The sequence below is a fragment of the Saccostrea echinata genome, unplaced genomic scaffold (genome assembly GCF_033153115.1).
Source record: "Saccostrea echinata isolate AGI-Se365-2 ecotype Australia unplaced genomic scaffold, CSIRO_AGI_Sech_v1 ptg000012l, whole genome shotgun sequence".
In the NCBI taxonomy this organism is placed as follows: Eukaryota; Metazoa; Mollusca; class Bivalvia; order Ostreida; family Ostreidae; genus Saccostrea; species Saccostrea echinata.
In genome coordinates this window covers 19,957,465-19,970,460 of record NW_026889761.1, presented here as the reverse complement: position 1 = coordinate 19,970,460, position 12,996 = coordinate 19,957,465, and the positions used below count along the sequence as shown (strand labels likewise).

The window sequence follows — 12,996 nt, the reverse complement described above, 5'->3', positions numbered from 1 at the left end:
TTCTCTTAACATTGGAATTAAAATACAATTGCTATAGTACTTCGATTAACAGTATGTCAGTACAATATATATACATGCATGGAACTGTGTTCATGTCAAGATAACTAAGCTATAATTCTGGTTTTTAGGCATCAAACATAATTGTAAGCATATTTTTACACATGTCACATGCTCATTGTTTGCCCCTTGTACAAATCTGATAACAATGTAAAGGGATATTTCACATGTAAAAGTCATTTCTCTCTTTACGTTTTACAAGGAAGGGGAGAGGAAATTCTGTTTGTACATGTCATGGATGACCAAAATAAAAAAAAAACAGGAATTAAAGAAAAACATTCAAAATCTCATTATCCATCCAGCAGACCAAATCACGTCTCTAGCATATGCAGTAATAATTCACCAAGGGTCTAGACATCACATATATCACCAGCCTAATCTCTATAGGATGGTCATAAGTCCTCCCCTGATTGAAGGCTCTTAATGGTTTTCTTTTCCTTTGTAGGCGACTTTTCTAACATGACTGTCTGTGATGGGAAGCAGATGATTATAAGGTGCCAAAAGCCGCTGAAAATCGTCATCAGTGATGCCATATATGGAAGATTACCACAGGACACATCTCTGTGTTCTGGTAACATCCCAGCAGGTACTTGCTTGGTGCTAGGGCTACTAACATAGCTGGGCCATATGTGTCCTAGAAATATGTAAAATTGATGCAATTTATTATACAGTTATTGACTTTTGATTGGTCTACTTGTGCCTATATGGACCTGGTCAGGTATTGGTTGACCGAGGCTAAAGGCTGAGGTTAACAAATATATGACCAGGTCTGTATAGTCACAAGTAGACCAAATTTAAAAGTCAATAATCGTTTTATTAAATTTTACATCATTTTCCACATTATAGTTCTTGTCTCCAACAAATTTAAACACTAGCACTACTATATGTTGTGTAACAACAAATGATGATTGTATTTCAACAGTTTAACAAGTGTTTAAGAAAGTGGAAAACAATAATAAAACTCAACCATTTACTATATAGGTGTTTAGTCTCTTTGATACTGGCATCAAAATTCCATTTTTAATAATTGATAACTTAAAGTAGATTTACATCAAAGTACAATATTAGCTTTGCTGCTCACCTGAATGAAAGTCGACATTCATGGGGGTGTATTTCATTTAGAAAGACCTTCTAGTTCTCATGATACAAATTCAGTATGTACTAATATCATGGTGCTTACATTCAGATATGTAATATTTTAGCAGGATTTATATTTCTGTGGCATTCTCACAAGCTAGGATAGTGCATAAATTCGATCATGACCACTGTGAAAAGTATTAAACTATGGCCTCTAGAGAAAGAATGGGAACCAAGTGGGGTCAAAGTGAAAACATAAAGAAAATCTAAACAGATTCATTTAACAGAAATAAATTCTTGATCCTCTAGAAACATAGCTAGGTTTGTGTTGTAGATATATTTACATCCTGAGTATACATTTCTTCAAAGAAAACAGGAAGTATGTTGGCAGCCACCTGTTGATAAAAGTTTCCATAACAGATTCTTCAAATTTTGAAATGTCTTTAAAAAAAAAAAAAAAAAAAAAAACTAGTGCTCATGGAATATTTGCTATGCTGAATGGTAAAATATCAATATTAATGATTTTCAGACTGCCGGTCCAATACTGCTGTGGAGAAAGTAATGAAGAAGTGTCATGGCCGCAATCGCTGTGCCATAGATGTGGAGGAGTATGTGTTCGGCAATCCCTGCCCCCCAGAAATTCCTAAATACCTCAAAGTCATTTATACATGTGGTAAGTGTAAAGTCCATGAGAATTAGCCTGAGAAATTCCTTAATACTGGTACCTCAAAGACATTATATACAAAGTCCACAAAGGACCTAGGATTTTTCTTAATACCTCAAAGTTCTTTAGTCACATGATAAGCTGAAAAGTTTTCATGACAGCTACCATAATCCTCCTCTTTCATACATGCACTTCACATTTGATGCATGTAGTTAAAGTTTTTTTTATGCTTTTATGTATACTTTTTATGTAATCTTATGTTTTGATACTAATAATTCTGTAGAGATACTTCTGGAAATGTAGATTTATATACATTTCAGCTATAAAGTAGAGCAGTGTATATATATAATTACTAGATATGGGGGTACTGATATTTCTTATCACTTCAAATTCATCATATATCTGTTCTGAATTATTTATCAACAATGAAATGATTCAGAGTACAGATCAGCATTTTCTTATAAGATATTACCCCCAAACTCTGGTTTTAGTGGCATAATGTATGCAGTTCTATTGAAAACTCGAGAAAAGGGGTCCCTCTTTCATTTGACCTTTGTGTAAAGGAAGTGGATTTTACACGATGTATGGGGCCATGCATTACATCACAGATAAAGTGTCTCACTGGCTAGTGTTGGCATGCTAAGTTGTTAGAATGGTCATAAAACTTGCATATATAACATAATCAAGGCAATAAGGGATGATGTCAGATTTGAGTCAATGGAAACACCTTTTGATATATTGAAATACTTTATATACTCTACGTAATATTTAATGAGACCATATCTGTTTAGATGTCTTATGTTCATCTCACTTGGATTTGAATTAAAGAGAATGACCCTCTCCCCACTGAAATAGAATTTTGCTGTATAAAGATGGGTCATTTCACCTCAACTTCCTGTTTTGCTAATGATTATACAGTTGAACTTCGATATCTCACAAAGTGAGTTGGAAGTCCCAAGCACCTTTTTAGCTCACCTGAACCAAAGGCTCAAATGAGCTTTTTCCTATATCTGTTGTTGTTGTCGCTGTTGTTGTTGCTAACTTTTTACAATTTCATCCTCTTCTCCAAAACCACTGGGCCAATTTCAACCAAACTTGGCTGAGACTATCCTTGGGTGAAGGGAATTTAAATTTGTTCAAAAGAAGAGCCACACCCTCTTCCAAGGGGAGATAATTAAGAAAAAGTAAAAATTGGGTGGGGTCATTAAAAAATCATCTTCTCAAGAACCACTAAGCCAGAACTTATGTGAAACTTCCTGACATAGTGTAGATTCAAGTTTGTTCAAATTATAACCATAGGGGGTAGGGTGGGGCTACAATGGGGCAATCAAAGTTTTACATGGGTACATGTATATATAGGAAAAATCTTCTCCTGAAGAACAGCAAAATCATGATCAGTCATATTTATATGGAAGCATGCACAGGTAGTATATATTCAAGTTTGTTCAAATCATGATCCCTGTGGGAGGGTGGATGCCACAATGGGCAATCAGAGTTTTACATAGGAAAACGTAAGAGCATAGGAAAATCTTTTTCTCAAGAACAGCAAAGCCATTTTCATATTTACATGGAATCATCCACAGGTAGTGTATGCTCAAGTTTGTTCAAATCATGACCCTCAGGGGTAGGATGGGGTCACAATGGGGATCAAAGTTTTACATAGGAAGACATAGAAAAATTCTTTTAAAAATTCTTCTCAAGAGCAGGAAAGCCATGATTAGTCATATTTATATGAAAGCATCATCAGGTAGTGTAGATTCAAGTTTGTTCAAATCGTGACACTCAGGGTAGAATGGGACTTCAATAGGTGATCTAAGTTTTACATACTAGGAATATATAGGAAAAAAAGAATTTGCTGATGAAAATCAAGAATGGCAATTAGTTACTCAGGTAAGCATTGTGGCCTGTGGGCCTCTAGTTTTTATGTGTTCAACTTTGATATCTTTAATTTTTAGATATCTCTTTTTTTTTTCTCAGTTTGTTGAGTTTAAGATCAGAAGGTTTGACTAGTTTCCCTGTTCATTTTTTATCTCACTCATTTTTTCAACTAGGAAGTGTCCTTTGTTAGAAAATCTGAATGATTAATTTTTCCAAAGCAGCTAGTAGTATTTCACTTTCATTAGTGGTCTGTGTGGCCTTGAAAATTCATAAGTATTATCTTCCATCCTTTCAATAAATTATTTATATATAATGTGTCCCTTCACAATACTTTGTGGCTTATATTCCTTTGCTAGTAGATCACATATATTTTAGAAATAGATTTTTAAATTTAATTAAGTTTTGAAATGATTAAATTTGTGGCAGCATAAATAACCATGCCCTATCAAGCTGAGGATGTAAAATGATTCTTAAGGTATATAACAATGTCACTAAAATTTGACCCCAAGCATTTTAAGAGTTAAGTAAACAGTCCAAATTTAGCCCGGCTATTAATATGCAGTCAAGCATCAGATTTCATGAATGAAATGTATTCGCTGTAATGCAGCATCCAAAATGGAAAAATAACACTTCAACACAGACAAATTGTATTGGACTTAAAACACATTAATGGATCATGGTGTTTAACTCAAACAACCCTTTTATGGGCAAAATTCCATTGGACGTCCAATAAAAAGTGCCTTTGATTCACAAATGAAAGGAAATAAATTCTTGAGCTCCTAACATTGTTACTTTGAAAGATGCATGACAAATGAAGAATGTTTGAATGTGTTTTGAATTCAACATTAGGTACATGTTACGGAATTCCTTCAGATATTAATATTTCTGATTGAATTCCTGGCAGAATCTTATGAATTTTTTGATAATTCATATTAATCTTCTTCTTCAAAGGTGTCACTATCTTTCTAAGTGGGCTTATATATTGGAATTAATTGTGATTTTTGTTTGCATAGCATTATGATGTAACACAACTTTGGAGATATCACAAGTAGGAGTTGGTTTAAAAGCATTCTATAATACCCAACAACTTAATCAAACTAAAACAAACACAGATCGTGCAGGAAGAACTGCATATCTATAGAATCATAACAAATCTCTCACTAGCTAACAGGTGGGTGTTAGAGAAAGGCAAACATTGTGTGGAAGTGTATGATTTACTGGGGGGTGGAAGGAAATTGTAAGCTAGAATTATATAATATTAGGAATTTTGTATTGGTTTAAGGTTCATTAAAATTGCTCTTTTGTAAACTGTTTGAGAATAAAACTGATTGCTAGGTGACTTGTGGAGTCACGCCACCTGATAAATGACAGAACTTGTAGCTATAATGATTCATGTTTCTAAAGTTTTAATTTAATACAAGTCAATATACATGTATCATATGAAGGAAACATAAAATCCATTTATATTCACATTCTCAAATTCATTTCAATTCAGAAAAAAATATATCTACAGTCAAATCTCATTATTGAAAACTCTTGGGGACAACAAAACTTAGTAACTCCTTAATTATGTTTTTCTGGAGCCTTAGAGTTGCTTCAGGATGCATTTCATTAATTCATGATTGCACTAATTATAAATGTTATATACTGTTTATCCATAGTTTATTTACTAGCTGTTTTGAGGAGAGTAAATACTGTCAAAAATAAAAGCAAAATTGGTAATATACTAACAAAGGGAGACAATCATTAAATTTTTACTAGAACAGTTAGCAGAATGAAGTGGTTAAAGTAATTATTTAGTAAGTGTGATATTTTAATATTATTTTTACTGAAATCAATTGCTGACCCCATATTATGATTCAGTTGCAATAGTTCATGTACTTGTACTGATATTTCTATCAACTTTTTTTGTACGTGACATGTTCTTTGTGTTGCTTTTGCAGTACCGAAAAAAATACTGAAGCACAACATACGGCATAGAAAGAACCGCAAGAAAAAGGAGCGAACCACAGCAACTAGTGTGAATAATACAGATATCAACATTCCAAAGCTCACCACATCTAAACCAGACTCTAATATGTATCCCAAAGGTAATATCCACAGCTAACACAGATATAAACATTCCAAAGCTCACCACCGCTAAACCAGACTCTAATATGTATCCCAAAGGTAATATCCACAGCTAGCACAAATAACACGGATATAAACACTCCAAAGCTCACCACATCTAAACCAGACTCTAATATGTATCCCTAAGGTAATATCCACAGCTAGCACAAATAACACAGATATAAACTTCCAAAGCTCACCAAAGCTAAATCAGACTCTAATATGTATCCCAAAGGTAATATCCACAGCTAGCACAAATAACACAGATATAAACTTCCAAAGCTCACCACAGCCAAACCAGACTCTAATATGTATCCCAAAGGTAATATCCACAGCTAGCACAAATAACACAGATATAAACTTCCAAAGCTCACCACAGCCAAACCAGACTCTAATATGTATCCCAAAGGTAATATCCACAGCTAGCACAAATAACACAGATATAAACTTCCAAAGCTCACCACAGCCAAACCAGACTCTAATATGTATCCCAAAGGTAATATCCACAGCTAGCACAAATAACACAGATATAAACTTCCAAAGCTCACCACAGCCAAACCAGACTCTAATATGTATCCCAAAGGTAATATCCACAGCTAGCACAAAATAACAAAGGTATTATAACCAGACAATTTAAACCACATCTAAACCAGACTGTAACATGTATCCCAAAGTAATAACCAGAAATTTTAAACCACATCTAAACCAGACTTCGACATATATCACTTAGGTAATAACCACAAAAAATTTTAAACATATATCTTGGTATTACTACCAGAATATTGTAAGTGTACTGTGGAATCATTAGATTTTCTGGTGGCTGAATATTCATGGAATGTTTGGTATCGTTCATGAATATACATCCTCCACAAATCAATATGGGTTCAAGTCATATTTCCTTTTGGAGATATGAGTGAATACATGAAATTATTTCCCAACAAACCTGTAAAATTTAAGCAATCCACAAAAATTGGTACCCACAAATTTTGGTGATTCCATGGTATCACAAGTCTGAACCAGACTCTGACTTGAATGATCAGGGCAGAAACAGGATTTGAAGTTGGGGAAGGGGGCTGATTAGCCAGGGCATCTGAGGGCTGTCTTTGAGTCCCCAAGTGGGTGCAGGACAAAACCCAGGTGGGAGCCCAGGAGGTGAAGTACCCAGAAGGTCCTGGATTCTAGAGATTTTGTAGGGAGAGAATGTCTTTTAGGTAGCATTATGATTTATCTCAAATTTGAATATTTTAAGGGGGATGTGCCCCCTACATTAAATCTTCCACTCATGATTATAGACATATTATAACCAGACATTTACATTAATATAGTTATAATGGACCTCCAATAATAGGTACAGTGAAACAAAGTTATAATAAGCCTCCAATAATAAGTACAGTGAAACATAGTTATAATGGACCTCCAATAATAAGTACAGTGAAACATAGTTATAATGGACCTCCAATAATAAGTACTGTGAAACATAGTTATAATGAACCTCCAATAATAAGTACAGTGAAACATAGTTATAATGGACCTCCAATGATAAGTACAATGAAACATAGTTATAATGGACCTCCATCACCAAGTACAGTGAAACATAGTTTTAATGGACCTCCAGTAATAAGTACAATGAAATATAGTTATAATGGGCCCCCAATAATAAGTACAGTGAAATGTTGTTATAATGGACCTCCAATAATAAGTACAGTGAAACATAGTTATAATGGACCTCCATTACCAAGTTCAATTATTTAATAATGGATCTCCATTAACAGTACACAGAAAAATAGTAAGTGTTATAATCAACCACTATTACTAAGTACAGTTAAACAAACTTATTATGGACCTCCATTACTTTATTTCCAAATTCAGGGTAACAGTTAAAATGGACCTCCAGTTACATCCATAATTTGTTTTTCTTTTGTTTTATTGATGCAGAACTAACTGTATATAATAAACATCAGATATAAAAGGAATGCCCCAAAAGTCCACTATCACCTTATCTATCTGAATCTTATGATGTCCTGATTTAATATAAATTTTACCTAGAGAACTTTCATTTTTAATAACACAGTTTTGACCTTATAGTGATATGGTGTCTGCAGCATTTGTCCTTTCAGTATGACCAATGACCTTTCGACCCTAAAACTGAAAAAATTTTCCTCTGACTGCTGCACATTTATGTAGCAACTTTGATAATGGAAGGGCAACCAATATTCTCCATATAGTATTTTTAATACATTTGAAATTATAAAAAAAAACAAGATGTGTTTTGAAATACTGAAGCCCCTGTGAGGCAACTTATAGCAAAGGTTAAACTTTCTCATATGCAAATCAAATAAGTTGGTACCCAAAGTAAGGTCTTGTCTCTATGAATATACCTCTGAAATATGAAAGCCCTAGCAGCAACCATTGAATAGATATGGAAAAGGTTAAAGTTTTTCAAAAGTAAGTCAAACATCAAGGTCAAGGTCAAATGGTCAAAATTAATGGTGCCCAAGGAAAGGCCTTCTCACAAGAAATACACATGTGAAATATGAAAGCTATAGCACTAATCATTCAAAAGTTATGGTCAAGGTTAAAGTTTTTTCAAAAATAGGTCATGGTCAAAGGGTCAAAGTTGTTGGTATCCAAACGAAGGTCTTGTCACAAGGATTACATATGTTAAGTATGAAAGCCCTAGCACCAACTGTTCAAAAGTTGTGGTCAAGGTTAAAGTTTTCCAAAAGTAGGTCAAACTCCAAGGTCCAGGTCAAAGGGTCAAAGTTGTTGGGATCCAAAGGAAGGATTTGTCACAAGGGTTACATTTGTGAAGTATGAAAGCTCTAGCACCAACCCTTCAAAAGTTATGGCCAAGGTTAAAGTTAAAATATGATGGTACCTAAAGAAAGGTCTTGTCACAAGGAATACACATGTGAAATATGAAAGTTAGAGCTCCAACCAATCAAAAGTTTTGGGCAATGTTAAAGTTTTAGCGGACAAACAGACAAACAAATGGATTGACAGGACAAAAACTATATACCCTCGAATCTTCGATACAGGGACATAAAAAACTGTTGTACAACATTTTCAGGTATATGTAATTAAATCAAGGAGATAACTACACTGTGAAAGATAATAAATTTAACATAACATTTATTGATCACATTTTACCACAACAAGAAATCTGCATGTATATCAGATATTGTATTACCTGATATACAACATATTTATCAATACTAAAGGGCACAGGTGTGAAAACCAAGACGCATACTGAGTACATGCACACCAAGTGTTTGGTGTCTGGATTTTGATAGGAATTTTATCGACTTCCTTGACTGCATGTTTAAAAAGTTTGTATTTCCTTAATTTCATATTATCATTTCTGAAATGAGTTATGATAGCTGAGGAAAAGTGATTTCACGGAAAGCCTGTATATTAATGTTTGACAGGAGCTGTCCTAGGCCATATTTTATACTGAACATTGCCTATTAAATTATTTTGTGTTTTCTTTTTACTGTCCCTAGACCAAGAGAGAAATAAGGATAATACTGATAGCAGTAATGGGGATCAAGACTCCAAGATGGAGGGAAATGACACAACACATTGCGTAAACTATACTCTAGCACCACCAGAACCAGTGGTGCCATCTACCAGCAGGAAAGGCTCAGCGACAGGCCTGGTTGTGGATTGGCTGAACACCTTTAACTTCTTTGAAAGTAAGCTTTAAGTAAAAGCTGTCAGTAATTGAAAGGAATTTAGTTCATGCAGAGCCCTTTTAATGCAAAAATCAAACAGAAATAAAAAATTTGATGGTATTCAGTGACAAGCCCCTGGACGAAAAATGATTTTTTTTTTAAGTTGTTGAAGTCATTTCTTCTTATTGAAGTATTTAAAAAAGTCAAGCTCAAATGAAGAATATACTTATATACATTGTATATGTATTAAAAATGTATGGCCATGTTTTTTTTCAGAGAACAGAGAAAAAGCCTTGTTATACCTGATATTAGGCATCTGTGTCGGTGTCATTATATTCCTACTCGTGATAGTGATCAAACTTGTGATAATTAATAAACAAAAGAGGCGGGCTACTTTGGATGTGACAGACCCAGCTCACAGTAACACACAACCCCCGCCTCTTGAAAGCAATGTAGAGACACCCATGCTTTCGAGACATGATTCAATGGACAGAATCGAGGTTGTGAGGTTCGAGCCTCGAAGGACAATAGCTCGAGCGAGTTTAATTGACAATGGAGACAGAACGTTAAATCATTATTATGGATGACAATTCTTTGATACGCAATAGGTTTTTTTTTTTTTTTAGAATGAATTTTTTTAACATTGTTAATACTACAAGGTGCTATATGTTGTTTTGTATCTTTTAGCTGCTGAATTTTTTACTCTGTTGATATTTTTTATATAATCTGATTCCTTGTTGATCTTGAAATACAGTCAAGTTTTATTAATCTGAACTAATTATTTCTGGGTAAATCGTCTGGATTAACAAAGCACCCAGATTAACTAGGCTCCACTGTAATTTAATGTGGAACATGGATAAACTGCAAGAATAAGTCATAAATAACACACAGTTTTACCCAAAATATACAATTAAGTTACAAATTTATTTTAGGTCATTTTGAATTTGTTAATATGGCATTTATTTGAATGTAGATAAAAAAAAGTAGAAAGCTTGAAATGAATGTCCAATGTCCACTAATTAAAGATTTATCAATAGTGCTAAAACCAAATAATGTTAAAAGCATACCCATAGGTAAGATAAAAACTACAGATTTCTTAAACTCACTATAAGTCATGCATATCACATATCTTTTTTTTTTTAATTGTTTGAAATTAGTGTTCACTAGTGGTTACTTTTTTATGCAAGATTATGGCAAACACTTCTTTTCCACACTCATATAGGGCATGAAGTGAGATTTTTACAAATTTATAACAGCTAGGGCAAAATTTCCTCTTGGGAAATTTGACATTTAATGCTTTTTCTTTAGTTTGAAAAACCTGTAAAGGAAGAAATTAATTTTTATGTTGCTAAAAATAATCAAAATTTTATTGACACAAGAGTTTTACGGCAAAGAAGGTTTAATTTGATTAAATGATGAAAATGCATGTTCAAGATACAAATGAATCTCTTCCAGATCTGAATAAAATGCTGTGATACACAATAACTAGGATAAAATTACTGTGTGGGATTTATAAAAAAATAATTCTGTTTACCATTGGAAATTTTCTATTGAATTTTATATAGATCATGATCCATTTCTAGTCATTGTGAAGATTAAGGGGTGAGCTTTAATTTCTGTAAATACATGGTCAGGTTACATATGTACATATATTGTGTATTATACATTATTTATAACCTGTCAGTTGCAATAAACATTGTATTTTTTTTTCTGTTTTGTAAACACATTTTAACAAGTATGTGTATCTATTGTGCTTATTCAGAACATTTTGATCGTATATTTTTATCGCCAAATATCCTGCATTTTTATGTATTTTTTAATCAATTTCATTTATATCCCAATTTTCATCATTACAATATAACTAGAATATCGTTCATGTTGAATGGGAAATACAGCTGGATATTTGAGTAGATATCCATTTGCTCATAATGTTATACAAAGCTTCTCATAAATCATAGCATTTTACATTTCATGTACAATCAATGCTGAAGGTTTAATATCTTCAACTTCCCATATCTACATGCATTTATTTCAAATTATTGTTTTCATTAATTACATAAGATAACAATAATCTGTTAAATTTGAATTCAAATATTAAATCCCTAATTCAGTTGCAAAAAATGATTTGCAATTGTAATTTTATTTTCATCCTTAATATTGTTTTGTGTAAGTGCAAATATTGATGCATTAGGCTCCCAAGAATAATGACCTTGACCTACATATGCTGGGGTAATTCCCATCAATGGCAACACTGAATGGCAAACCATGCATACTCAAATAATCAAGCTTTAACTTAATCATGTTTTATTCTCCTTTTGTGTGACTAGAAACTTTCTGTGTTCTACGGATTCACGGGTATCATGTCATTCATTTTAATAATAGTCACATGACCATCACATCTTGTATGTCACATGACTAGTTTCCTTGGCAGCATCTGTATCATGTTTAAAAGAGTAACTTTAGCAATTGCAGTAATTTTGGTTGTGCCCAGTTTAAGTTTAATATTATCTTCCAGGTTATCTTTATGAATTTAAGATTTTTGCAATGTTTCTGGAAAATTTTACACGTAATTGAGTAAATAAATGCATTCCCATTTCTTCCTGTGATGGATTAGAATAACAAAAAGCGAAGGCTTAAATCTTGAATGCTTCATTACATTACATTATTCTATGATGATATTCAAATTCCAAAGTTCCAACCTACAGAAATTACAGCAAATTTTTTTGAATTGAAAAATTTAAAAAGTTGTCCCATATCTGTGTAAGTATACATTTCAGTTTTGATGGACCCATACAAGGATCAGTTCATTTCATGGAAATGACAATTAACTACTAAAATAACATCTCTTAATTTTGAGTGCTCTAATATCACAAAGTCCTGACTTGTTTGTCAAACACAACCTTGTATGTATACAAAATAAATTCAGATCATAGAACATGTTGTCATGATATTCAAATACAACCTTTCTGGGTTAATGGGTATAATTTTCAACCGATGATTTTAAAAAAATATTGATTTTAATATTATTGTAACAACTGTTAAAATAAAGCTCGATCTCTTTTGGATTGCAACTGGTAAAATGTTGATTATTAGCCAAGTCCTGGCAAAGAGTGGAAGATTGCAGGTTATTGTAAATTATTGTGTGTGGGAGTGATGGAGTACTAAACGAAGAATATGTCAGTAGACACAAATGTGTACTTCTATATATTGTAAAATTGGCAAATAAAATATATATCTTATTTTTACGTTTTATTTTAATTTTATTGTAAAGGCAAATGGAAAGAAGAGAAACTTTCCTTGATAAAAAAAATTAATCTAGTCTAACACCATAACCCCTCACCCAAGGGTCATGAAATTCACAATTTTGGAAGAGGCACCTTTGTTCATCATAACTATGTATCTAGTTAGTTTGTTTAATATCCAGGAGCAGAAAAGAATATTTTCAAAGAAATTATGCTTTTTCACTAAATAATCAATAGAGCCCCTCCCCCTTTCACCAGAAGCCCTACCCTGGGGCCATAAATTTCAAAATTTTGG

The 12,996-nt window shown here is 33.0% G+C and overlaps 1 protein-coding gene across 2 annotated transcripts in view; it reads left to right on the top strand.

Moving 5' to 3' along the window:
* LOC133185507 (protein eva-1 homolog C-like) overlaps window positions 1-11,277 on the top strand; it is a 43,857-nt gene extending 32,580 nt beyond the window's left edge. Inside the window, exons 3-7 of one of the 2 annotated variants that reach the window (XM_061320784.1) lie at window positions 503-643; window positions 1,664-1,807; window positions 5,620-5,766; window positions 9,289-9,480; window positions 9,736-11,277. In XM_061320784.1, coding sequence (XP_061176768.1) covers window positions 503-643; window positions 1,664-1,807; window positions 5,620-5,766; window positions 9,289-9,480; window positions 9,736-10,046 — 935 coding nt within the window. In that variant the 3' untranslated portion in view covers window positions 10,047-11,277. The remainder of the gene's footprint in view (window positions 1-502; window positions 644-1,663; window positions 1,808-5,619; window positions 5,767-9,288; window positions 9,481-9,735) is intronic. The other variant, XM_061320783.1, reaches the window with a different exon arrangement.
* Window positions 11,278-12,996: the final 1,719 nt, after the last annotated feature.